The sequence below is a fragment of the Colletes latitarsis genome, chromosome 8, assembly GCF_051014445.1.
Source record: "Colletes latitarsis isolate SP2378_abdomen chromosome 8, iyColLati1, whole genome shotgun sequence".
NCBI classification, from domain to species: domain Eukaryota; kingdom Metazoa; phylum Arthropoda; class Insecta; order Hymenoptera; family Colletidae; genus Colletes; species Colletes latitarsis.
Window position 1 is genome coordinate 6,418,756 of NC_135141.1, and position 27,363 is coordinate 6,446,118.

The 27,363-nt window shown below is 41.9% G+C and overlaps 1 protein-coding gene across 1 annotated transcript; it reads right to left on the reverse strand.

The window, feature by feature from the left end:
* Nucleotides 1-494: 494 nt before the first annotated feature.
* Nucleotides 495-25,942, reverse strand: LOC143344538 (uncharacterized). The gene is made up of 3 exons (XM_076770674.1): nt 25,503-25,942; nt 24,963-25,439; nt 495-573 (listed from the first exon to the last, which is right to left on the reverse strand). Exons 1-3 carry the CDS (start codon nt 25,940-25,942, stop codon nt 495-497), a joined length of 996 nt encoding a protein of 331 aa, XP_076626789.1.
* Between the last annotated feature and the right edge of the window lie 1,421 nt (nt 25,943-27,363).

The window sequence follows — 27,363 nt, forward strand, 5'->3', positions numbered from 1 at the left end:
CGTCTACACAGTTATACGGTTGACGCGAGACTGAATTGATGTTCTTGACATTGCTCTTTTGGACACAAACCAAAATTATAAAATATTTACCGATTCTCTCAGTGTCCTGTTATGTCTACAAAGGTCAAAGATTAATATAATGACCAACTTCTATATTTATGAAATTAAGAAGAAATACTTTAAGTTTAAGAAAAGCACATCAAATAATAGCAGTATAGAATTTGTTTGGATTCCGTCCCATTCAGGCATTGTTGGAAATGATGAGGCTGACGCCGTAGCTAAGTCGGCTACACTAGAACGAGCTAATAAGAGTATTGTCATTCCATTTCCTGATTTACGGGTATTTATTAAACACAAATGTAGACAAAGTACTAGTGATTTCACAATGCAGCAGGGTCAATTTAAAGGCAAGGAATACTTTCAGTATTATGTTAGAGATGTTACTGCACCATGGTTCTCGGGTAGAGGTTTATCACGGCAATTTATTGTCACATTCAATCGTTGTAGAGCAGGTCACTATCATCTTGCAGCATCTCTTTCACGACTACACATAATAGATGATCCCAAATGTAACTGCGGTAATGAGGTTCAAGATCTTAACCATACCATTTGGCAATGTACCTTGTTTGAATCACAAAGAGTTGATCTCATGAAAAAATTAAGGAAGCTCAAATTGTTTCCACCCTTAAATATCAGATCGTTACTTTATGAACCGAATATTCAGGCATGTTATTTTCTTTTCAATTTTTTCAAGCAATGTAATTTAAAGATTTAAAGTGATGTACTTATGTGTTATTTACCTAATGTGTCCCACGGATCCGATATTCTTAATGCTTAACAGTAAGATATACATATATTACTAATGTATAGCTTTATAACCCCCTATGGGGGGATTCAATTAGGCTTGCAATATAAAAAAAAAAAAAAAAGTAAGCTAGTGAGCAAGCAGCAAGCTAGTAAGCAAGCAGTGAGCTAGTAAGCAAGCAGTAGGTGCGTAAGCTAGCATTAAGCTAGTAAGCAAGCAGCAAGCTAGTAAGCAAACAGGAAGCGAGCAAGCCAGGAGGAAGGTATAGAGGAAGCAGGAGGCCAGTAGGCAAGCGGTAAGCTAGAAAGCATGCAGCAAGCTAGTCTGCAACCTGTAAGCTAGAAAGCAAGCAGCAGGCTAGTAAGAAAGCAATTAGCTATTGAGCAAGCAGTAAACTAGTGACCAGCCAGTAGACTTGTAAGCCAGTAGACTTGTAGGCAAGCAGTAAGATGGTGAGAATACAGTTATCTAGGGAGCACGTAGTAAGCTAGTAAGCAAGCAGTTAGCCCGAAAGCAAGCAGCAGGCTAGCAAGCAAGAAGCAAGTAAGTAAGCTACCCCGGGACGGATGGCGGCGGGATGGAGTGGCCCCGTCCTGCCGCTATGAGAAAGTGTGTCTGCCGGGGGGACCGTTTGTGGGGTTTTTAGTGGGTAGGTCCCGCGCCCGTCATTCTACGGGCGCGGGGAATCCCACACAACCCTCCCGCCTCTCCCCAAAGAGGTGGGAGGGAGTCTTTCGAAGATTTTCCCCACGACAAAAAAAAAAAAAAAAAAAAAAAAAAAAGTAAGTAAGCTACCGGTAAGCCAGTAAGCAAGCAGTGAGCTAGTAGGCGAGGCGGAAGCTAGTAAACAACCAGTAAGCTTGTCAGCAAGCAGTTAGATAGTAAGCAGGCAGTAAGCTTGTAAGCAAGTAAGACTGGGATCCGGGGGATGGGCGCGATAGCGCGGGCACGGGGAGGATACCGGAAGAATGCTTCGAGCGATTCCCGGTATCCTCCCAAAGCGTGCCGAAGGGTCACCGTGGGGTTTTTAGTGGGTAGGTCCCGCGCCTGTCGTTGTACGGGCGCGGGGAATCCCACACACCCCTCCCACCTCTCCCCAAGGAGGTGGGAGGGAGTCTTTCGAAGATTTTCCCCACGACGAAAAAAAAAAAAAAAAAAAAAAGTAAGACTGGGATTTGCCCCCATCTGGCTCATACTTTCGCATTTTTCGCATACTTGTTGGCCAGATCCTGAGTTTTCTCTGGTTTGGATCACGCAGTAATGTGGTACCACACTGAAACAGTCGATTAAACCTGGTCTCGATCAATATTTTAGAGGATAACGCATGTTACGTCTGGGTTAGGTCTAGGATTTGATCTCATCTGGCTCATACTTTCGCATTTTTCGCAAACTTGTTGGCCAGATCCTGGGTTTTCTCCGGTTTGGATCAAGCTGTAATGTGGTACCACACTGAAACAGTCGATTAAACCTGGTTTCGATCAATATTTTAGAGGATAACGCTGGTTAGATCTGGGTTAGGTCTGAGATTTGCTCTCACCTGGCTCAGACTATCGCAATTTTCTCATAGTTGTTGGCCAGATCCAGGGTTTTTTCTGGTTTGAATAACGTAGTAATGCGGTGCCACACAGGAACAATCAATGAAACCTGGCCTCGACCAATATTTTAGAGGATAACGCCGGTTAGGTCTGGGTTAGATCTGGGATTTGCTCTCATCTGGCTTATACTTTCGCATTTTTCTCGTACTTGTTGGCCAGATCCAGGGTTTTCTCTGGTTTGAATCACGTAGTAATGTGGTACCAGACTGAAACAGTCAATTAAGCCTGGTTTCGATGAATATTTTAGAGGATAACACCGGTTTGGCAGGGTTAGGTCTGGGTTATACCCGCATCTGGCTCATACTTCTGGCCAAGAAGTATGCGAAAAATGCGAAAGTATGAGCCAGATGAGGGCAAATCCAAGACCTAAACGTGACCCAACCGGTGTTATACTTTAAAATATTGATCGAGGCCAGGTTTAATAGACTGTTTCAGTGTGGTACCACATTACTACGTGATCCAAACCAGAAAAACCCCAGGATCAGGCCAACAGGTATGCGAAAGATGAGAAAGTATGAGCCAGATGAGGGCAAATCCCAGACCTAAACGAGACCTAACCTCCGTTATCCTCTGAAGTATTGATCGAAACCAGGTTTAATAGTCTGCTTCAGTGTGGTACCACATTACTACGTGATCCAAACCAGAAAAAACCCAGGATCTGGCGAACAAGTATGCGAAAAATGCGAAAGTACGAGCCAGGTGAGGGCAAATCCCTGAACTAAAGGAGACCTAACCTTTGTTATCCTTTAGAATATTAACCGGAACCAGGTTTAATTGTCTATTGATGTTCGGTGCCATATTAATACGTTATGCTAACCAGAAGATGCCCAGGATCTGGCCATCAAGTATGCGAATCTATGAGCTAGATAATGGCAAATACCGGACCTAACCCAGACCTAACCGGCGTTATCCTGTAAGATATTAATCGCAACCAGGTTTAATTGCCTGTTTCGGGGTAGTATCGCATTACTACGTTAACCAAACCTGGAAAAGCCCTGGATCTGGCCAACAAGTATGCGAAAAAAGCGAAAGTATGGGCCAGATGATTGCAAATACCAGGCGTAACCCAGACCTAACCGGTGTTATCCGCCAATATATTGATAGCAACCAGGTTTAAGTGACTGTTTCTGCATGGTACCACATTACTACGTGATCCAAACCTGCAAAAGTCCAGGATCTGGCCAACAAGTATGCGAAAAATGCGAAAGTATGAGCCAGATGAGTGCATATCCAAGACCTAAACGTGACCTAGCCTTTGTTATCCATTAAAATATTGTTGCGCCGGGGAGTATTGCTCGTCGATCGCCTCATATTATAACACAATTAAAATAGCACAACTAATGCAAACTAAGAACTTTATTAACAAGAGTGCTTTTCGATACGTTTGTTCGCCTTGCGATCTGTCGTAATTCTAATCTTCAAATCGTTGCCGGTTTCTCAGCAACCGGAAGGCTCGGGATCTCGCATCCGTTCGTTTTTGTGTGGCAACTTCACCTCATCGCGAAGCCTCTTCACACCATTGCGGCGATGCAATTTCGCGGTATTGTGCGGCATCTTCGTACCGTCGCAACACTGCTCCCTCTTCCCTCAGAGCGGTCGTCCCGACCGCTGCAAATTCCGTTCGAGCAGCCAACTTCACCCGTAGTCTCCTAACCTCCGGGTTGTCGCGTAGCTGCGTCGAACCTGTACACCTCTGTCTGTAAAGTAGATACACTAATAGGTCGAACATTACCTGAGTGGCCTTTATCAGACTGTCAGCGCCTTGACATTCGTCCTTCGTCCCAAGGAAAACCACTCAAAAACCTTGAGCAAGGCGCCGGTGTAAGTCCTTTGTGTGGTTCCTCTGGATGGAACTTAAATCCCGACCGCTCCTCGCCCTCCTCTTGACTCTTACGACTTGCGTACTTCTTTCTTGATGTCTTCTCGGATGCGGATTCCCCCCCAACCTCACGAGAGAACTTCCCATGGGATGTTCCCCAATCTCCAAGGAGAATTTCCTCGAAGATCGGTTGTGGAACATACCACAATTCCACCGTCCGACCGTCTGTGCCCCACTCCGCTATTAGAGTCGAGCATGACTGGGGGGCGACCCTCCCCGGGGAGAATCGCACTTCCCCGGCCGTTCTGACCTGCGGAAATGGAGAGTCCTCCGCGGCCGGTGAGAAAACCCGATCCTCACCTTCTGCGATGAAACGTCCTCTTCTTGGGCGAAGATGTCGGCCATCTTCCTTGATCCTCACCTTGCAATATCTTCGCAGGGGGCCTCTCGTGAATCGTACCGAGCCAGTCGATTCACATGCACAACCCTTGGTTTGGACTTCTAGAAACGGACTATACGGAAACCCAACTTATCCAGCCGATTCTTCACATCGCCTTCTTGTTGTCACCTTCAGCACAGACCTTGGCAGGGAACCCATAACATAGAGCGCTTTCCCTTCAGAAGGTGCTCCCATAAGCCCTATCCTCCCGAAAGATGCCCCGACGAGCGCCATCCCTCTAGAAGGTGCTCTGGCGAGCCCTATCCCTTCAAAGGGTGCTGCGACGAGCCTTATCCCTTCGAAAAGTGCTCCCACGAGCCCTATCCTTCCAAAAGATGCCCCGCCGAGCGCCATCCCATCAGAAGGTGCTCCGGCGAGCCTTATCCCTCCAAAGGGTGCTCCTCTTCCCTTCTTAAAAGGTCCTTCCATTGCAGACTGCTGACCATGACGATGATTCATTTTCCAAATCATCTCGGCGATTCCTTCAACGCGGAACAATTCTCCTTCTACGCCGCCTTCTGCTGGTACTTTCTAGGGCAGTTCCACCGCATAGGTCCCGTTTCCCCGCAGTTCCAACACTCCATGGGCCTCTCGCTTTCAGTCCCCCTTTTCCGGTGTATCCTCTTCTTCGTCCGGATATCTCCTCTTGCGAGACTCTCCCGCCTCGACGGAAGAACAATCCTTGACAGCGATCCTGCGCACGACGGGGGCGGATGAAGACGAAGTCGGCGGGAGCCCCACTACGCCAACTTCTTCCAGTTTCCCTTCTTCTAGGGGGCCTCTTCTCTCCTCCTCTTCTTCGGGCAATTCCGCTGTAAATGTCCCTCCTGTCGCAGTTCCAGCACTCCGAGACCGGCTTCTCAGCAGTCTTCTTCTCCAACTTCCCCTTGGGAAAACAAGTGACACTCTGAATGCAGTCCTTAACACGGCAAGGACCAGGGGCCACAGACTCGACGGCCTCAATCACCAGGGCTCTGATCACAGCCGCCCTGAGAGTAGTGAAACCGCCCAGCCTCAGCGCCCTCCTCATTTCCTCATTGGCCAGGGCGGAGACGAACTGAGAGGCGGCCAGCTTATCCCTGACTTCCATTGGGCAATCACAAAAGGAAGCCTGCGCCAACCTCTCAATCTCCGAAGCCAAATCAGAAATCGACTCCCCCTTCCGTTGAGTATAATTTTGGAATTTCACGTAATTTAGATTCGCGAAATTCTTGGTTCCGAAACGGAACTCCAAAGCGGAAACCAAGACACCAAAATCGTAACGCAACTCCTCGGAAAGGGTAGTCAAAACACTCCGAGCGGGCCCCTCCAGACATGCGACCAAGGCCAAAGCCTTCCTTGGTGCATCCCATCCATTCGCCTTCGCAATCGCCTCAAATTGCACCCGGTACTCCTCCCAACAAGCTCTCCCATCAAACGCTGGTGGTTTCAGGACGTACCCCAGAAATCCACCACTCGCTTCCAACGGAGGAGCCGACTGCGAAGTGGAAGGCATCGCGAGTCCAGCAACAACAGGATTATCCCTAACAAAATTATTAACAAGGCTGGACTCGCGATCCTCGCTACGGAACGCCGCGGCCGACAGGTTATCGATCACACTCTTAAAATTCTCTGAAAGCACCTGATAACGGTCTTCCATGGCCTTATCCTTCCTTCCACAGCAGCCTCCTTCGCGGCCTGCCTCTCTTCGGTCCGCTTCCGATCCTCTTCCCACCTGGACTCGAAAGTTCTCTGCTGCTCCTGGAACTGCGCCGCGAGGCTCCTCTGCAGGCCCCCGAACAACAGATCCAAGGAAGGAACGGCCTCTCCCTCCCCGGCGGTAGATCGGGTCGACATCCCGCTTCTGACACCACTGTTGCGCCGGGGAGTATTGCTCGTCGATCGCCTCATATTATAACACAATTAAAATAGCACAACTAATGCAAACTAAGAACTTTATTAACAAGAGTGCTTTTCGATACGTTTGTTCGCCTTGCGATCTGTCGTAATTCTAATCTTCAAATCGTTGCCGGTTTCTCAGCATCCGGAAGGATCGGGATCACGCATCCGCTCGTTTTTGTGTGGCAGCTTCACCTCATAGCGAAGCCTCTTCATACCATTGCGACGATGCAATTTCGCGGTATTGCGCGGCATCTTCATACCGTCGCAACAATATTAACCGGAACCAGGTTTAATTGACTATTTCAGAGCGGTGCCACATTAATACGTGATCCTAACCAGAAAAAGCACAGGTTCTGGCCAACAAGTATGCAAAGAATGCGAAAGTATGAGCCAGATGGGGGCAACTGCCAGACCTAAACGAGACCTAACCTCTGTTATCCTTTAAAATATTGGTCGAGGCCAGGTTTAATTGACTGATAAAGTTTGATACCACATTACTACGTGATCCAAACCAGAAAAAGCCCAGGATCTGGCCAACAAGTATGCGAAAAATGCGAAAGTATGAGACAGATGATTGCAAATACCAGACGTAACCCAGACCTAACCGGCGCTATCCGGTAAAATATTTATAGCAACCAGGTTTAAGTGACTGTTTCTGTGTGGTACCACATTACTACGTGATCCAAACCAGAAAAATCCCAGGATCAGGCCAACAGGTAAGTGAAAAATGAGAAAGCATGAGCCAGATGAGGGCAAATCCCAGAACTAAACGAGACCTAACCTTTGTTATCCTTTAAAATACTAACCGGAACCAGGTTTAATTGACTATTTCAGTGTGGTACCACATTACTACGTGATCCATTCCAGAAAAAGCCCAGGATCTGGACAACAACAATGCGAAGAATGCGAACGTACGATCCAGATGATTGCAAATACCAGACCTAACACAAACCTGACCTGTGATATCCTCTAAAATATTGATCGAATCCAAGTTTAATTGACAGTTTCATTCTGGTACCACATTACTACGTGATCCAAACCAGAAGAAGCCCAGGATCAGGCCAACAAGTATGCGAAAAATGCGAAAGTATGAGACAGATGATTGCAAATACCAGACGTAACCCAGACCTAACCGGCGCTATCCGGTAAAATATTTATAGCAACCAGGTTTAAGTGACTGTTTCTGTGTGGTACCACATTACTACGTGATCCAAACCAGAAAAATCCCAGGATCAGGCCAACAGGTAAGTGAAAAATGAGAAAGCATGAGCCAGATGAGGGCAAATCCCAGAACTAAACGAGACCTAACCTTTGTTATCCTTTAAAATACTAACCGGAACCAGGTTTAATTGACTATTTCAGTGTGGTACCACATTACTACGTGATCCATTCCAGAAAAAGCCCAGGATCTGGACAACAACAATGCGAAGAATGCGAACGTACGATCCAGATGATTGCAAATACCAGACCTAACACAAACCTGACCTGTGATATCCTCTAAAATATTGATCGAATCCAAGTTTAATTGACAGTTTCATTCTGGTACCACATTACTACGTGATCCAAACCAGAAGAAGCCCAGGATCAGGCCAACAGGTATGCGAAAAATGAGAAAGTGTGAGCCAGATGAGGGCAAATGCCAGACCTAAACGTGACCCAACCGGTGTTATTCTCTAAAATATTGATCGAGGCAAGGTTTAATTGACTGTTTCATTCTGGTACCACATTACTACGTGATCCCAACCAGAAGAAGCCCAGGATCAGGCCAACAGGTATGCGAAAAATGAGAAAGTGTGAGCCAGATAAGGGTAAATCCCAGAACTAAACGATACCTAACCTTTGTTATCCATTAAAATATTAACCGGAAGCAGGTTTAATTCACTGTTTCAGTGTTGTACCACATAACTACGTGATCCAAACCAGAAGAAGCCCAGGATCAGGCCAACAGGTATGCGAAAAATGAGAAAGTATGAGCCAGATGAGGGCAAATGCCAGACCTAAACGTGACCCAACCGGTGTTATTCTCTAAAATATTGATCGAGGCGAGGTTTAATAGACTGTTTCAGTGTGGTACCACATTACTACGTGATCGTAACCAGAATAAGCCCAGGATCTGGCCAACAACAATGCGAAGAATGCGAAAGTATGAGCCAGATGATTGCAAATACCACACCTAACACAAACCTAACCGGTGTTATCCACTAAAATATTGACCTAATCCAGGTGTAACTCACTGTTTCAGTGTGGTACCGCATTACTACGTGATCCAAACCAGAAGAAGCCCAGGATCAGGCCAACAGGTATGCGAAAAGTGAGAAAGTGTGAGCCAGATGAGGGCAAATCCCAGATGTAAACGAGACCTAACCTTTGTCATCCTTTAAAATATTAACCGGAACCAGGTTTAATTGACTATTTCAGAGCGGTGCCACATTAATACTGTTGCGCCGGGGAGTATTACTCGTTGATCGCCGCATATTACAACACAATTAAAATAGCACAACGTAACACAACTAAGAACTTTATTAACAAGGATGCTTTTCGATACGTTTGTTCGCCACGAGATCTATCGCAGGTCTAATCTTCAAATCGTTGCCGGTTTCTCAGCAACCCGGAAGGTCACGGGATCTCGCTTCCGCTCGTTCGTAGGGGCAGCTTGACATCGCTGCGGAACTGCCTTCACGTTGCCGCAACGATGCATCTTCAATCCGTCGCAACAATACGTTACTCTAACCAGAAAAAGCCCAGATTCTGGCCAACAAGTATGCGAAAAATGTAAAAGTATGAGGCAGATGATTGCGAATACCAGAAATAACCCAGACCTAACCGGTGTTATCCACTAAAATATTGATCGAAACCAGGTTTAATGGACAGTTTCAGTGTGGTATTACATTACTACGTGATCCAAACCGGAAAAAGCCCAGGATCTGGCCAACAAGTATGCGAAAAATGCGAAAGTACAAGCCAGATGTGGGCAAATCCCAGACCTAACCCAGGCCTAACCGGTGTTATCCTCTAAAATATTGGTCGAATCCAGGATTAATTTACTGTTTCAGCGTGGTACCACATTATTACGTTATCCAAACCAGAAAAAAATCCAGGATCTGGCCAAGAAGTATGCGAAAAATGCGAAAGTATGAGTCATATGATTGCGAATACCAGAAATAACCCAGACCTAACCGGTGTTATCCACTAAAATATTGATCGAAACCAGGTTTAATGGACAGTTTCAGTGTGGTATTACATTACTACGTGATCCAAACCGGAAAAAGCCCAGGATCTGGCCAACAAGTATGCGAAGAATGCGAAAGTATGAACTAGATGATGGCAAATACCAGACGTAACCCAGACCTAACCGGTGTTATCCACTAAAATGTTGATAGCAACCAGGTTTAAGTGACTGTTTATGTGTGGGACCACAATACTACGTGATCAAAATCCGAAAAAGCCCAGGATCTGGTCAACAAGTATCCGAAAAATGCGAAAGCATGAGCCAGATGAGGGCAAATCCTAGACCTAACCCAGACCTAACCGGTGTTACCCTCTAAAATATTGGTCGAATCCAGGATTAATTTACTGTTTCAGCGTGGTACCACATTATTACGTTATCCAAACCAGAAAAAAATCCAGGATCTGGCCAAGAAGTATGCGAAAAATGCGAAAGTATGAGTCATATGATTGCAAATACCAAACCTAAACGTGACCCAATCGGTGTTATACTTTAAAATATCGATCGAGGCCAGGTTTAATAGACTGTTTCAGTGTGGTACCTCATTACTACGTGATCCAAAGCAGAAAAAGCTCAGGATCTGGCCAACGACAATGCGAAGTGTGCGAAGGTATGAGCCAGATGTGCGCAAATCCCAGACCTAACCCACACCTAAGCGGTGTTATGCTCCAAAATATTGAACGAGACCAGGTTTAATTGACAGTTTCAGTGTGGTACCACATTACTACGTGATGCAAACCAGAAAAAACCCAGGATCTGGCCAACAAGTATGCGAAAAATGCGAAAGTACGAGCCAGATGTGGGCAAATCCCAGACCTAACCCACACCTAAGCGGAGTTATCCTCTAAAATATTGATCGAAACCAGGTTTAATTGACTGTTTCTGTGGGGTAGCACATTACTACATTATCCATACGAGAATGAAACCCAGGATCTGGCCAAGAAGTATGCGAAAGTTGCGAATGTATGGGTCAGATGATTGCAAATACCAGACCTAACACAAACCGAACCGGTGTTATCGTCTAAAATATTGATCGAATCCAGGTTTAATTGACTGTTTCATTCTGGCACCACGTTTACTGCGTGATCCAAATCAGAATAAAACCCAGGATCTGGCCAAGAAGTATGCGAAAAATGCGAAAGTATGAGCCAGATGATTGCGAATACCAGAAATAACCCAGACCCAACCGGTGTTATCCTGTAAAATATTGATCGAATCCAGGTTGAATTGCATATTTCAGTGTGGCACCACATTAATACGTGATCCTAACCAGAAAAAAAACCCAGGATCTGGCCTACAAGTATGCGAAAGATGCTAAAGTATGAGGCAGATGATTGCAAATACCAGACCTAACCCACACCTAAGCGGTGTTATCTGCTAAAATATTGTTAGCAACCAGGTTTAAGTGACTGTTTCTGTGTGGTACCACATTACTACGTGATCCAAACTTGCAAAAGCCCAGGATCTGGTCAACAAGTATCCGAAAAATGCGAAAGCATGAGCCAGATGAGGGCATTACCCAGACCTAACCCAGACCATACTGGTGTTATCGTCTAAAATATTGGTCGAATCCAGGATTAATTTACTGTTTCAGCGTGGTACCACATTATTACGTTATCCAAACCAGAAAAAAATCCAGGATCTGGCCAAGAAGTATGCGAAAAATGCGAAAGTATGAGCCATATGATTGCAAATACCAAACCTAAACGTGACCCAATCGGTGTTATACTTTAAAATATCGATCGAGGCCAGGTTTAATAGACTGTTTCAGTGTGGTACCTCATTACTACGTGATCCACAGCAGAAAAAGCTCAGGATCTGGCCAACGACAATGCGAAGAGTGCGAAGGTATGAGCAAGATGATTGCAAATACCAGATGTAACCCAGACCTAAGCGGTGTTATCTGCTAAAATATTGTTAGCAACCAGGTTTAATTGACTACTTCTGTGTGGTAGCACATTACAGCGTGATCCAAACCAGAAAAAGCCCAGGATCTGGCCAACAAGTATGCGAAAAATGCGAAAGTACGAGCCAGATGTGGGCAAATCCTAGACCTAACCCAGACCATACTGGTGTTATCCTCTAAAATATTGATCGAGACCAGGTTTAGTTGACAGTTTCAGTGTGGTACCACATTACTACGTGATCCAAACCAGGAGAAACCCAGGATCTGGCCAACAAGAGTTGGTGGGAAAGGGGAGTTCTGGACAGGGGGATCTTGGGGGGGGGGGGGGAGATGATGGTGAGGGGGTGATAAGGGTGAGGGGAGGCGGGGGAGGAACCTGCGCGCTGGAGTGGGATGCCCGTGGTGGGTTCTTCGGGGGGGGGGGGGCGACAGTCGGAGTGGGGGGTCGGTAACTATTACCGACAGTCAATAATTGGTATCTACGGTCGGTAATTAGTATCTATGGTTGGTAATTAGTATCTATGGTCGGTAATTAGTATCAACGATCGATAATTGACATCAACGGCTGGTAATTAGCAGAGGTTAGAAATTGAAAGAGGGTAATTGCCTGGTATCGATAAAACGGGAAGGGGAGATAAATTAGATGCATCTGGTAAAGAAGTGGTCATTATCAAAGGTAATTATCAGAGGTCGATAAAGAGGAGGTGAGGAAAGAAATTAGACGCCTTTTGACTATTTCGAAAAAGTAATATATTAAATTTTTTATCACAATTCAGTGCAAGTATAAATTGTGTAATTTTATTCCACAAAAATTAGATACAGTTTTTATTTTTAATTATTAATAGCATCATATAAAATGTTATCCAGCGAATATGCCAACAGCTCGCAATCTACAGGCGAATTTTTGTCGTAATATTCACGAAGGATTTTGTCTGCATCACGTTTACGCATAATACTATTGCGTTTTAAAATCTTTGTAAATTCTTGGTATTTCTCACCAACGTAGTGCGTATTTTGTCATAGCCACGAATATGCATGCTCGATACACTGTTCCAGTTCGTATAAAAATAATAGAGTTGTTGGTTTCATATACATGCAAGCATCATGCAATTTCACTTGTACAATGTTCATATCACGCATTGCAACAACCGTAAGCACCAAATCACAAATTGATAACGATGTTGGAGAAGAAGCTGATAGCACATGTTGTTTGATATCCTCGCGTTTCTGAATAAACACCATCCATGTTGAGTAAGACAACAACAATTTATTTCCTCGAGTATCGCCAAGTATAATTTCCACGGCGGATACAGGTCCTACACCGATTACAATATCCAAATACTTGTATGCTGTGGATGTGAGGGCAAACCTCCTTCCCTGTATATGAGGCGTTGAATGCTGTTTCTTGCTACTGTTACATGTAGAAAAGTAAATAAAGAATAAAAGGTAAGTAATGACAACAAGTAATGACGATAAGAAAAAAATGGATAAGAAAAATGGTAATAATAATACTTACTCATTACTTGTGCATGCTGTATCGCAAGGAATGCAATAATTCATTTTTTCAGAAAAAATTTGAACGTAGAATTCAATAGATAATGTTTCACGACGATACTATCAAACGAGTGGTAATTTTGTGCAGCACCTAAATGCAACGTTGCATCATATGTATCAGGGAAGCGGGTGGCGCGTAGTGGGGGGAGGAATTTTTTATATCACATGTTCTTCTGCGAAAAGTGCAACTTTTGCAAAAATGTCTTTTAGATTACCTTGAACACGTCTAAACATGCAACTTCTGCAAAGCGTATAACATTACATTCGCAGGATGATGCAAACAAATAATATTCTTCGCGACATAGATCATTTGTGGGGAAGGAGGAATTTTTTATATCACGTGTTCTTCTTCTGTGAAAAGTGCAACTTTTTGCAAAAATTGTCTTTTAGATTACCTTGAACATGTCTATACATGCAACTTCTGCAAAGCGTATAACATTACATTCGCAGAATGATGCAACCAAATAATATTCTTCGCGACATAGATCATTTTTTTTTACGTTCACACTATACCCAATAATTTTTATGGGATCCACGAATTGTGCGAGCTATTGAGTCCTAATCATTTTACGTACACGCTATTCATATTCTTATTTTATGTCGCATGTTCTTCTTCTGCGAAAAGCGCAACGTTTTTTTGCAAGACGTTTTAGATTACACTGAACACGTGCTAAAACGCAACTTCTGCAAAACGTATACATTGCATTCACAGGCAAAGAATTCTGTAATATATATATATATATATGGAGAACCTTACCATGGGAAAGAAATTAGATACCATGTTTTGATGATTTAAAAATATGATATATTTATTAAAGCAATGAATAATTATATTACAAAACATTACTTTTATGGATCCACGAATTGTGCGAGTTATTGAGCCCCAACCATTCTACATACACATTGTTCCCCTTCTTACGCAATACTTTTTCAACTAGATACACGTCGGAATTTGCAACGCGTTGCAACTCGTGTTCGTAGAATCCTCCAGAAATTGGTTTTTCATAAATATCTTTCAGCAGTTACGTTGCAAGATTAGTTTTCTGTACCTCGGCGATTGTAAATATTTCAGTGTTCCAATTCGGTGTGTAACTTTTTTCAAAAATTGTCTTGAATTTGCTCACGCGTACTGCATCTCCCACTTTGAATCGTGCAGGAGCGGCAATTTTTATATCATTATACGCCATTGTTAAGAGCTTAGCAGCGTTTGTTGGTGTAACATCAATTGGTCGCATAGCGATAGTTCGATGCTTTCGCCCGTTGTAATTTGATAAGAGATGCTGCAACGAATCAATCCATTTATAATTTCCATTAAGCGTAAACAGTTTCCACATATCGTTTTTGAGTGTACGATTGAACCGCTCGACGACTGACGCCTTCATCACCGAATACGTTGAATAATGATTTATGGTGTATTTTGACAAAAGTTTTTGCATATTTGCGTTGTAAAATTCCTTTCCTTTGTCGGTCTGCAAATTTTTCGGATACCTCCCACTGTCTCGGATTATCTTCCCGATCACTGTAGAAACTTCATTTCCATTCTTGGTTTTGAGGGGTATAGCCCACGCATGCTTACTCAGCACATCGATAACAGTGAGTATGTAATGGAAGCCTCTGTTATATCGCGTGTAAGGTCGCGTGTATGACTCACCACTAACGCGAAGACCTAACGTACACACCTTATCAATCAATGTTCAACGTCTCAATGCCCTAACGCCCCCAACATTCCAACACCTCAACACCCCAACATCTCAACGCCTCAACGTCCCAACGTCCCAACGTCCCAACGTCCCAACGTCCCAACGTCCCAACGTTCCAACGTCCCAACATCCAGCTATTGATGCATTTGATTTCGGAATTCGATAATATCCCTCTCCAAGTGATTCAGTTGATCTTTCAAATTCTGAACGTAATCTTGAAACATGATCATCTTCTTGTCGAATTCATCTTGACGATTTTTTATAAATGTCATGTTTTCTTGCAAGTATAGTTTATTGATAGCGTCACCATCCTCTACAGGTGGTGCTACTCGACGAATCTTGCGCGACTTTGCATCATAATCGGCACCGACAATACATAGAGCGTTGTTGCGCACATAATTTCTCACTACTCCATTCCAGCGATAGTATGATTCCATTGTTCCAAACGATGACCCAAACTTGTTGATTGGCATTTTGATAATGATTGACTGTATCGTCAAAGTGCAGCTTAATTTATAATGAGCTCTGCCTCGCGAAGTTCCTCGATAATCGATAACATCTCATTGTCGTGAGCATTGTGACCAGCTTGACGCGAAGCCTCGAGCAATCGAAGCCGATCTACGAGTTCGTTAGGATCATTCCAGTGAACGTATTCAATCTTGTTGCTGGTTAATCTCATCGAGCTTGGTACACCCTTTCCAACTTTTCTATCTTTCAATAAAGGCTTGATTACATAGTTATACTTGTATCCTTTGTTGCCTAATGTTTTACCATACGAATCATGCTTGTACTTATGTGCACTCGTTGTCAGCAGTATGTCCCTATATTTGCATTCATCAGCCTCAGTATAAATGTCGTTATCTGGAATTTTCTTAAATATCAATTCATAAAGACCGGGTGTACCAGAATATCGTATGCCCTCGATAAGTATGTTATCGGCATTGTCCACATCAACATGTTTATTACCGAGCATCGGTCCATCATTACCGAGATAAACGCCATACACATGATCCATACCAACCTCTATGTCTCCACGTAATACAGGCGCGATGTATTTTTGACTCAGCGGACCTAGGTGATTCCGCAACGTTTCTTCACCTTCCGACGTTTGCAACCGACTTCGAACAGACGTTCAGAAACTGCTTTTTGGGCTGTCAAAAACATCTTCGTTTGCTAAGCTTTTTGGACTTTCAAAAGTATCTTCTTTTCCTAAGCTTTTTGTTGCTAGTGCTGTTTTAATCGGTATAGAGGTCATCGTATTCATACCAGGTAAACTGCTTAATCTTGCTGAGGTTTTTATTGTTGGTACTGTCTTAATCGGTGTAGAGGCCATCGGATTTGTATCGGGTAAACTGCTTAATCTTGCTGAGCTATTTATTGTTGGCATCGTCTTAATCGATGTAGAGGCCGGTGTAGAAATCATGGGATTCATATCGAGTAAACTGCTTAATCTTGGTGTTTTTATTTTTAGTGGTTTCGAAAGATTTAGCCAGTAATTTGATTGTGTTTTATCCAATTCCTTGATATTCGGAGTGGCTAATGGTTCGCTTCCGGTATCTGTATTATTGTATAGATCATAATTTTTTGTCGCGTTAACAACAATTGCTTTCAGCGGTTCAGTAACAGGCTTAAAGTGTTTTTCCAGCGCAATCTCTTCCTCAATTTTACCAGTTTTCAATTCACGATACTTTTTGCGAATCAAATCACTCGTTCTCGCAATCTGTTTCGTTATCCTCTCACAATCTTCAATATTGTTGCTCATGTTGGAACACTGCTTTGTCAACGTATCGGAAATAACTGAACATGTTATGATATTGCAAAGTCATTAAATCCCTTTCTATAGCGACCATTCCATAATGCGCTGTCTTTATCAATCACTACAAATCCATATTTTTCTTGCCAACAAGCGGTACACAATTTGCAGAAATTCTCAAATGACATGTCAGTGTTAACATGATCGTTGTATACAAGTTTTAGATTTGTACCATCTTGTTTGAACATGATCAGCAGGTTCGCGTTGTCGCGTATCGGATGCTTCGGTATCTTTGCATATGTCTGACAAAGATGGAAACAGTCAACGTCCGAGTGCCTACCCATTGCAAAGTATTCTCTTACCACGTTTTGCTTATCACATGCCACATCATCAAAGATAAAAATGGAATTCGGAAGTGCATCGCTCGGCGGAACGACATCGCTGTTATTCGAAAATGTAAAATAACCATTTTCGTCTATCGATGAGAATATATTTTCTAGATATCGATATTGCGGTTGGTGCAACGATTTCGAGTACACGTATACGTTTTCGAAACGAATACCGTGCGGACTTTCTAACAAACTAATCAACACGTTCGTTGTGCCGCAATTCGATGGACCGCAGATGATACCACGTATAGAGGCCGGCAGCATATTTCCATGTTTGCGTAACTCTTTCTCAGACTGTATCTTTTTGTCTAGATTAGTCACTTTGATCATAGGTGATTGGCGTATGAACTGCATATTTTATCAGCATTATACAAATGAAGATACTTTCGAAAGAGTGCTGGTCTATTTATAGCGATGCATAGAGCTGAAACGATCAGTATTCAAATATAACCTGTCGAGTCAGCAGAACACACATTGACTGTCTACCACCACCATCGATAAACAACTGTGACGAATGTCAGCAAAAATTGGGAAAGGCCTATTAAATCGCGTTATAAATACACTTCCGATTGAATTACATATTCCAGGTTATCAGTTTTGTGGCCCCGGAACACATTTAGAGAAACGTTTGGCGCGAGGCGATCAATCCGCTGGATGCTGCATGCCGCGAGCATGATATAGCGTATTCGCAAAATAACGATCTCGTAAAACGACACGCAGCTGACAACATCCTAGCAGCAAAAGCACGAGAACGCATTACCGCCAGAGATTCTAGTCTCGGGGAAAAGGTTGCTGCTACAACCGTTTGGGCGACTATGAAGGCCGAAACAAAATTCGGCATGGGTTTGAAAAAGAAAAAAAAGAGTGCTGTGAAGAAGCGAATACTTCCAACGGCAAAACGTGGCGGTATCCTACCGATTTTACCATTATTGGTGGTTCCCGACTCATTGGTTGGAGGGGCGACAGGAGTCGCGAAGGTCGCGAACGATAAGAAGGCAATGCAGCGTCAGCTAAAAAAAATGAAACGTCATAATCTCGCCATGGTAGGTCACGGGCTTTATCTCGCGTCATACAAACGCGGCCGAGGAGTCTCAAAGAGGAAAAAAAAAATCAAAATTAAAATGCCTGAAGGCGTAACTACATACAACTGCAGCAACTGGCAAAGCGTATGCGTATTCCATATTTCAGAGGTATTTTTATGCGCAATACTTTACCAACAGATGGGGTACGCAGGAATGAGAGCGGGATCGTAAATTTGGATACTGTTGAGGGATCAGGTACTCATTGGGTGGCATATGCAAAACGGGGAACATGTGCCATACATTTTGATAGTTTTGGCAATCTTCAATCACCGAGGGAACTGATACAATATTTGAAGAATAGTGTAATCGGGTATAATCACATGCCTTGTCAGCGCTATAATCAAAGCAATTGTGGACAGCTGTGTTTACAGCTTCTGCTGACTGTTGACAATCAATCTAAGGACAATCATTGTACGCTTTAACTCCAGTATCCGTTGGAACATGTCACTGACGCTAACGCTCACCGGACAAAGTAGTATTCTCGCAGTAAGCTATTTTCCAGCCATCGATTTGAGCAATAGTGATTACGAACTCGGTCTTATAGACTTTGAAACATATTACACAATACCGAATGTAAATTTGTCAAATAATAAATTTTACTACGATAATGATGATAAGGAAATCATTATTCCCGAGGGATCTTATGAGCTGGACGACATTCACATGTATTTGCAACGATCGCTTTCATGGGATAATGAAGGGAACCCGCCATTGATGCTTAGAGCTAACAACAATACGATGAAGAGCGAAATCAGGTGTAATTATAGCATAAATTTTACCAAACCCAATACTATTGGCTCGTTACTGGGGTTTTCAACGAATCGGGTGCTACAACCACGAAAATGGCACGAATCGGATACATCAATCAATATAATGAATGTAAATATCATTCGCATTGAATGCAACGTGACAGCTGGCGCTTACAGCAATAACAAGTGTGCGCACACGATACATGAGTTTTCGCCTACCGTTCCACCAGGATATAAGATATGGGAAAGACCAACACAGATCATTTACCTTCCGATTACTGCACGAAGCATTTCGGATTTGACGATTCGCGTTGTGAATCAAGACGATCAATTGCTCGATTTTCGAAGGGAACAGATCACCGTTCGATTGCATGTGCGGAGACAACAACTGTAGTAGGAGATGCTTGTGCTGAACGAAGGGGAGCAAGTGAAACAGACGACGCATGAAAATAAAGAGAAGACAATTCAATCGCTTGCACACCACACTGTATCGAATATTGACTGTCTAAAACCATCAGGCGAGAGGACAATTCGATCACCCACAAAACTTACTGCACCGAATGTTGAATTTCTGAAATCGTTGGGTTTTGTTGTACGAAATGACTAATATCTTAAACATTGGAAGCGGACCGATCTTTGATGACCGCATTGTCAAGATTGAGACTCACACGTACAACCCATACGCCAACACAACGTTTGGACACAACGATGAGATACGAATACCTATGCAACAGCAGGATTTATACACGCTACCATGTGAGAGCTTTCTATACGTTGAAGGAAGATTCATAGTAAAGAAGCCAAACAATGAGTTGGATGCATTCCTCGGAAATAATTGTGTTGCGTTTATGTTTGATGAAATTCGATATGAACTCAATGGTGTGGAGATCGATCGTAACAGAAACGTTGGGATAACAAGTACCATCAAAACATTTGTGTCCTCAACATATGACAAATCGTGAATTTTACGGAATGCTGGATGGGCCGCGCAATCAAACATACCGACAGGTTACTTTAACTTTTGTGTACCGCTCAATATGCTGTTGGGGTTTTGCGAAGATTACAGACGTATAGTAGTCAACGCTCCACATGAACTCATCCTTATACACGCTCGCAATGATAACAACTGCATTATTGCAAATTCCGCGCTGGAGCCGTAGATCGAATTACTAAAGATACAGTGGCGAATGCCGCGAATTATACTGAATGATACGAATAAACTATCGATGTTGCGGATTTTGGAAAGCGGACAATACCTAAGCATGAGTTTTCGTTCGTGGGACCTGTACGAGTACCCATTATTGCAAAGCACAACAAAACATTCATGGGCTGTTAAAACTGCAACTCAGCTGGAGAAGCCGCGATACGTTATTTTTGCGCTGCAGACTGGTCGGAAGAACAACATGTCTAACGATGCAAGCAATTTCGATGAATGTAACTTGACCAATGTGAAACTGTATCTAAATTCTGACTTTTATCCATATGATAACTTGAATCTTGATTTTGATAAAAACAGATATGCTATTCTTTTTGATATGTATGCACGTTTTCATAAAGCTTATTATGGATACGACTGTTACGAAACGCTTTGCAACAGGGAGAACTTTTCGTTGTATGGACCGTTTGTAGTCATCGATTGTTCGAGACAGAACGAATCAATCAAGAGCGCTACCATAGATGTGCGAATAGAATTTGATTGTAAAGAAAACGTGCCAGCAAGTACTACCGCCTATTGTCTTATTTTACATGATCGTGTTGTCGAATACTGTCCACTGTCCAACGTTGTGCGCAAGATTACATAAACTGTAACATCAGCAATGTTTGTAATATATATATAACAGGCGGACACACACCGCATTGCAGCATAGTTTCAAAGATATTTTCATGATGGTACCAACATTTGTCGACATACAAGGATTCGTTAGCGACACAGAGTTTGTTGTAAAGGAAGTGGCAGTGCTGAAAAAAGGAAGCATTCTAGCGCATTATATCTTCCAAAGTCCATATCCATGGTGTTTATTATCTGCGTCCGATAAATCACGAGCTACTTGGGTGACGAAGAATCATCACGGACTGTCGTGGGACGACGGTTTTGTACCCTACAGCATGAGCAAAATGCTTATTACATCGGCAATAGTAGATGAGTCAAACCCAATCGTCTATGTAAAAGGGCTTCAAAAGCGTGATTGGTTAACCAACATGGTGGCTGAACATATTAATGCTGAGAACATCGATGCTGATTATGGTGATATTGAATGTTTAAAAAATCTTGATTGTGCAAATACATGGCGATGTGGTAACCATAAAAAGACATGTGCTATGCAAAATGTATTTAAATTATACAATTGGTGGTTAAAATATCAAAAATAAATGTACCTTTTTTGATTTGCAAAATGTATTTAAATTATGCAATTGGTGGTTAAAATATTGGAAATAAATGTATCTTTTTGAATCAATTTATGCCATTTAAAAAATACATCTAATTTCCCCATCCTCCTCCTTCCTAGCAATTTTATAAAATTATGTACTTTCAGAATATGTCTAAAAATCTTTTAATGTTTTTGCAAGCTTCTGAAAAAACATGTACTTATTAATGATGGTTGAAATATTGGATATAAATGTATTTTTTTATAAAATTATGAACTTTCATACTAGTTAATGGTGGTTAAAATACTGGAAATAAATGTATCTTTTTATAAAATTATGAACTTTAGAATAAATCTAAAATCATTGATGCCGATTACGAAGATATCAAGTGTTTGAAAAATCTCGATCGTGCTAATACATTGCGATCCAACAACCATGAAAAGACTTGTGCTTTACAAAAATGTATTTAAATTATACAACTGGTGGTTGAAATACCAGAAATAAATGTATTTTTTGTTTTAAAGTGTAATTTACATCAATTTCTTTCCCCTCCTTCGTAGTACTTTTACTCTTTTCATAATGTAAAATTAATAACAAATTGGGGCAAGGGAGATATGTGGAGATACTGATCACAATACCATGTATATAAATTGTTTTTATTACATACTATAATTACAAAAAGGATTAATAAGAAAAAATATATAATTAAAATACATACATAAAAATATAAATAAAAATATATATATAATGATTAAGAAAATGATTAAAAAATATAAAAAATGATTAAAAATATAAAATAATTAAAATATAAAATGATTAAAATGTATATGCTATTGCAAATTTTCGCAGACTATTATCGCTTGTCGCGATATTCGATGCATTGGAATTTTTGTAATCGCATCAACGCATCCCATGCAGTGTATTGAATCTGCGTATTTATATATTTCATTATTGCATTCGCTACAATACAGTATATTGTTCTCATCGTCAAACATCGACACCATCACAAGAATGTGCATTGGTTGGCGGTCATATTGAATTGCCTCATGCTGCGGCAGCGCATTTAAACATTGTTTACAAATTCGCCGCCGTTCGTTTCTCCGGCGATAGCATTTGCCTCCCCATAAACAACACCTTTTACTAATAATATTGTATTGGGATGCTAATAATACTGTCTCCGCATAGGAGCCAGTGCCACCTAGGCTGACTCTTGCTGCGGGGGGAGAATGTTCATATTAGAATATTATATTTTGTAATTATGATTGTTAAATATGGTACAAACTAATGTGATAAAAATTATTCCTGCTTTACATACCTTCATCCCACTTGTCAGCAACCATTTTTAAATTTTTTTTATTTTTTTATGTAAAAACTTACAAATCACTTCTGTTATAAATGGCATGGACTGGTCGTACAACTCTTTATATAGTGCATTACTCGAGTGGGGGAGGACTCGGTCTTCTTAAGAATGGGAGTGGTACTCGCTCGTATCTACAAACATTAGTAGAATTGCATACCCTCAGCTTCTCCCACAGCATTCTGCAATCTTTGCGTTCTTGGATCTTTTATGGTGTTACAAACATATGTATACTGGTATGTCTAAAGCGGTATTTTATAATGCACCCACGGCAGCGTCTTGGTTGAATATGGTACAATATATCGTTTGTCATCGTATGGACTCAAAGCAATTTTTGTTTCTAATACCGTGTACACTTCATGCAACATGGATCTTATACACGATTGGTGACAAATCTTTTCAACCTCACCCATCAAACATTGCACATAATCATCAAATGTTATAGTTCGCGCTACAACATTACTCTTGACACCTTTCACCTTTTTCGTATCTTTCTTACCATCGACTTGTATGGCATACATTTTCGCTCTCAATCCAACAAATTCTGTCATAATCGCACCATTATTTTCATTTTTCATTAAACCTGGTACCTTCTTATTAGCAAGCGGAATACCATATCGATTATCTGCGGGATAATCGCTCGTGTCAAAGCGGGTAATATCGCGTATCATAAGTTCATAAATATCGTCACACTCGATGTGGTAGATTAGACTGTCTGTATCGGTGTACATAATTTTACATTTATTCCTATGTGTGGGTAACATGTAATCGTGATGGAATTCATACAAACAAATCTTAGATATATCTAGTATACACATGCCCACATAGATTGGTTTGTTAAATTTTACGAACAATTTATGCAGTTCGATCGCAACTAGGTTTTCCGAAAATATGCTGCGACTGTGGAAATTTGGCTTAGCGATCAGTGCCTCTACACCGTCTCTCCCTCCCCATTTCGTTACTAATTTGACATCTACATGATTGCGCACATTCTCCATGGTTTTGCCAAACACTGCATTATTCATTAACTTATATAAATTTTTCTCAAAATCGTTTGTAGCAAGAGTTCTGAACTTTGTATTTAGTTCGATGTAATCGCGAAGCCATGGGGATTGGGAAAACTGTAATATGCGGTGAACTTCAGTTACGCGAAGGCCGTGACGAATACATTGCTGCAGATTGCGATAGTGTATTACGTAACGCTTCTTATCGTATAGAGTCGCAAGGAGCTTCTCCTGGCGCTTGCCAGGCGGTTTATCATGTGTTGGGCAGAACGGTAGGTCAGTGTGCGAATCATGCAGATGTTGCGGATACTCCAGGTCGACTTCCAAAATATACCCCGTCGATGAGTCTAACGCTACGGCCATTACATCTACATCTTTGTTGTTGGCCCACTGAAAATTGGCATATGGTAATGGTTGACACATTGCCCAGCCGTACAAATTATTTACATCGAAATACATTAAATATGACGACGGTTGCGATGGATCGTGCGACTGCATGTACTTGTTGTTGGCTCGCGCGCGTCTGTTGGAACATTGACTCAAACCACCACGTATACCACGTTCGATAAATAGGACCATGTCGATATCGGTAAGAAGTTCGAAATTGATACGTGTATGCTTCAGCATGGCATCCCACGTAAAACCAGGCAAAGTATAATAGTGTGCGGGGTCGAGTCCATAACTTGCGATGCAACTATTGCGAAAATTTTCAAAAATATCAGCCAACAGCAAGACATCCGTCTTCAGATACAAATCGCTATACTCGCCGAGCGTTTCAATGGAGAACCGCTTCCACACGTTGACAGCGTGTGCGTAGTCGTTTTCGGATACTGTATCGCCAGTTAAGGAACTGTAAAATGAATTGCGTGATGGTAAACATGATTGGTCCAACTTTTCGACACAGTCAATGTACTCGTACGAAAACACCCCTTTTCGCGTCAATAAATCAAAATCTTCCGCAGATAATTTTTGAAACTCGGATCGTGTAATTTCAAGTTTATCTTTACTAAGAAAAGATACCAATTTCTCGAGACTCGTATTTAAAAATTTAAATGAATCGATGAATTGCAATTTTATGCGCTTGCGCGAGTTTGATTCTTCATTCGCGTTTTCAACGTATTTTGTAAATGAAATGTACTTCTCTTTTGTTATCGGCAATACAGTGACATCACCCGCAAATGCTGTGGCTATCTCCTTGATAATAAAATGTGAATCATAAACGGATAAATTGTGAAAGACTATAGGGATGGCAAACGCGTCTTTATAATTTAGATTGTGATTTGAATGTGCAGGACCTCTGTACCGACCGGTTAAGTGGCAATGATCGCGTACCCGCATATCATCTCGCGTAAACGGTGTTTCGCATATATGGCAGTGTGTTGCCGTATTAAAATTTCGTAATTGTTCAGCTGATAAATTTTCCATGGGTACATTGATCGATAAAATGGACTTTACACGATTGGACAAATCTTGAAGTTGTCTCACAAACCATGATACGCAATCGGGATCGCGACGACATTGAAACGTAGATAACGAGTCGTCGTACGAGCACCGCACATAATATCCCACGCTAAATACTTGATGATGCTGGTACATGTATCTTGACGCTTCTCGATCAGTATCCGTTTTCTCCAGGATGCATTCCAGATCGGCATACACGATAAACGGAACACGCTCTTTCCTGTTGTAGTTGCTGAAGCTGAGCCACCTACTGCCATCATCATTTGGCAATATGATTGCGCAATCATTCATCTTCTCACAATCCATGGTGTGAGCTTCCAGCTTCTCATTCGAACTAAAGTAGTGTAGGCATCTGCAATAAGAGACATAATTTTTATCTAACATAAAATATTTAAAAGATTTATTATATACATACCTATCACAAAAGTATTTCCTGCCATTATGTTTACTCAATTGTGTGCATACGAGGCGAGATAAGTTCTTAATCCATGTGAAATGTCCCACGTCGTTTGCTCCTTCTAAATACAACAAATTGACATGTCTTTCCATCTTCTTATCGGTGACTCGTATTGGTAACACCTTCTTATTCTCAATGGTATAGACATTGATTGAGATGTTGTTGATATGTTCAAACTTTTTAATTTGGTTCAATGTCATTGGAAATTCAATATCCTGGATATTCAACACTGTTGTATAATGAGGATATGACGATACGAGAGATACGTGACTTTCGGCTGGATACAGAGCAGCCACCACCGACCACGCAAAACATGTATTGTCCGTCGAGCATACATTGATTACTGCTTTCTTTAGCCGTACCTCTCGCCGTAATTGTACGGTACATCCTGCATGCATCGGCATATATTTATTTACATTAACAATTAAATTCAGTATACGCGACAGCGCCCACCCACTATCGCGTTCCTGAAACTCGTCTAAGGATGCTAGAATGGGTTCGATGACATGTAAATCATACCATTCGCGTAGGTCAGACAAGCGAAAAAGTTCACAATTTTTCGTGTTAACACTTTTGTTTGCACATTTGTTACCAGCAACAAATTCACCGTTAAGTATAGTATTTATTTTAACACTATCATGTTTCAGCACAATGTTTCGCACATGATCGACTACAATATCCCTCGCATCTTCGAGAAAATTGCGAGGTTCTATGTGGTTAGAATTTATCACTGCACTGGTCAATATACGGTTAACGAAAGCCGTATCAATTTCATGCCATCTGAGTCTTGCACTATGTCCAGCACCCGCATGTACAAATCGATTGCGTGTCGAATCTTTTAGACTTTCTAATCTAGCGATACGAGCAATCAATGATTGTTTTTCACCGATTGAGAGTCGCAGTCTCTTGATTCGGCTTCGTTCCTCCAACGAATCGAGATAGTCGCCAAATCGATGTTCCCATAAATTGTATTCTTCCATCGTCCTTAATTGAGCGGCTTGCTCGTACAGCTCCTGCTCTTCATGATCCATACTGCCGTCTTTTGTGTTAATGTGTATAGTGATGCATACGATATATTACAAAAAATCACTGTTCCCGATGATGCTTTCGGTGATGCTCGGGATATATTACAGAAATCTGTGTCCGCCAATCCGCTGTTATAGGTTTTGCAGAGGTTGTGTTTTTTGGCGCGTGTTCGTCCACAAATGTATTGTATACGTTTTGCACATGTTCAGTGTAATCTAAAACACCTTGCAAAAAAGTTGCGTTTTTCGCAGAAGAAGAACATGTGACATAAAATAGTAAGAAGGGGGAACAACGTGTACGTAAAATGGTTGGGGCTCAATAACTCGCACAATTCGTGGATCCATAAAAGTAATGTTTTGTAACATAATTATTCATTGCTTTAATAAATATATCATATTTTTAAATCACCAAAACATGGTATCTAATTTCTTTCCCATGGTAAGGGTCTCCATATATATATATATATATACAGGGTGTCCAGTAAATAGTGTAAGAACCGGAAATGGGGGCTAGCTGAGACGATTCTGAACAACAATTTCCTTTGCGAAAATGCCGGATGGGGCTTCGTTTTTGAATTATTAACGAAAAACACTGACCAATCACGGCGCGCGCCTGCCGCGCGCTCAGGGCCGTCCGAACTCAGAGAGCCACCGTGTCGGGTAGGTAGCAAGATGTGCATCGGAGATACGTCGAGGAACAAATACAAATAATTAAAAATACTACCACTGCAACTGTTACCTCTGCGGATTGGATAAATCAGCCAGCTAAATCGAATTTATTAATTATTTGTATT

Bases quoted from the DNA above. Each gene is read 5' to 3' on its own strand.
- LOC143344538 (XM_076770674.1), bottom strand. From the start codon at position 25,942: ATGCATGCAGGATGTACCGTACAATTACGGCGAGAGGTACGGCTAAAG. The intron at 25,440-25,502 runs GTATGTATATAA...CTCTTATTGCAG, and splicing joins AGGAAATACTTTTGTGATAG to ATGCCTACACTACTTTAGTT. The intron at 574-24,962 runs GCGGGTACGCGA...TCATTACCGCAG, and splicing joins CCGTTTACGCGAGATGATAT to TTACATTTGGGATCATCTAT.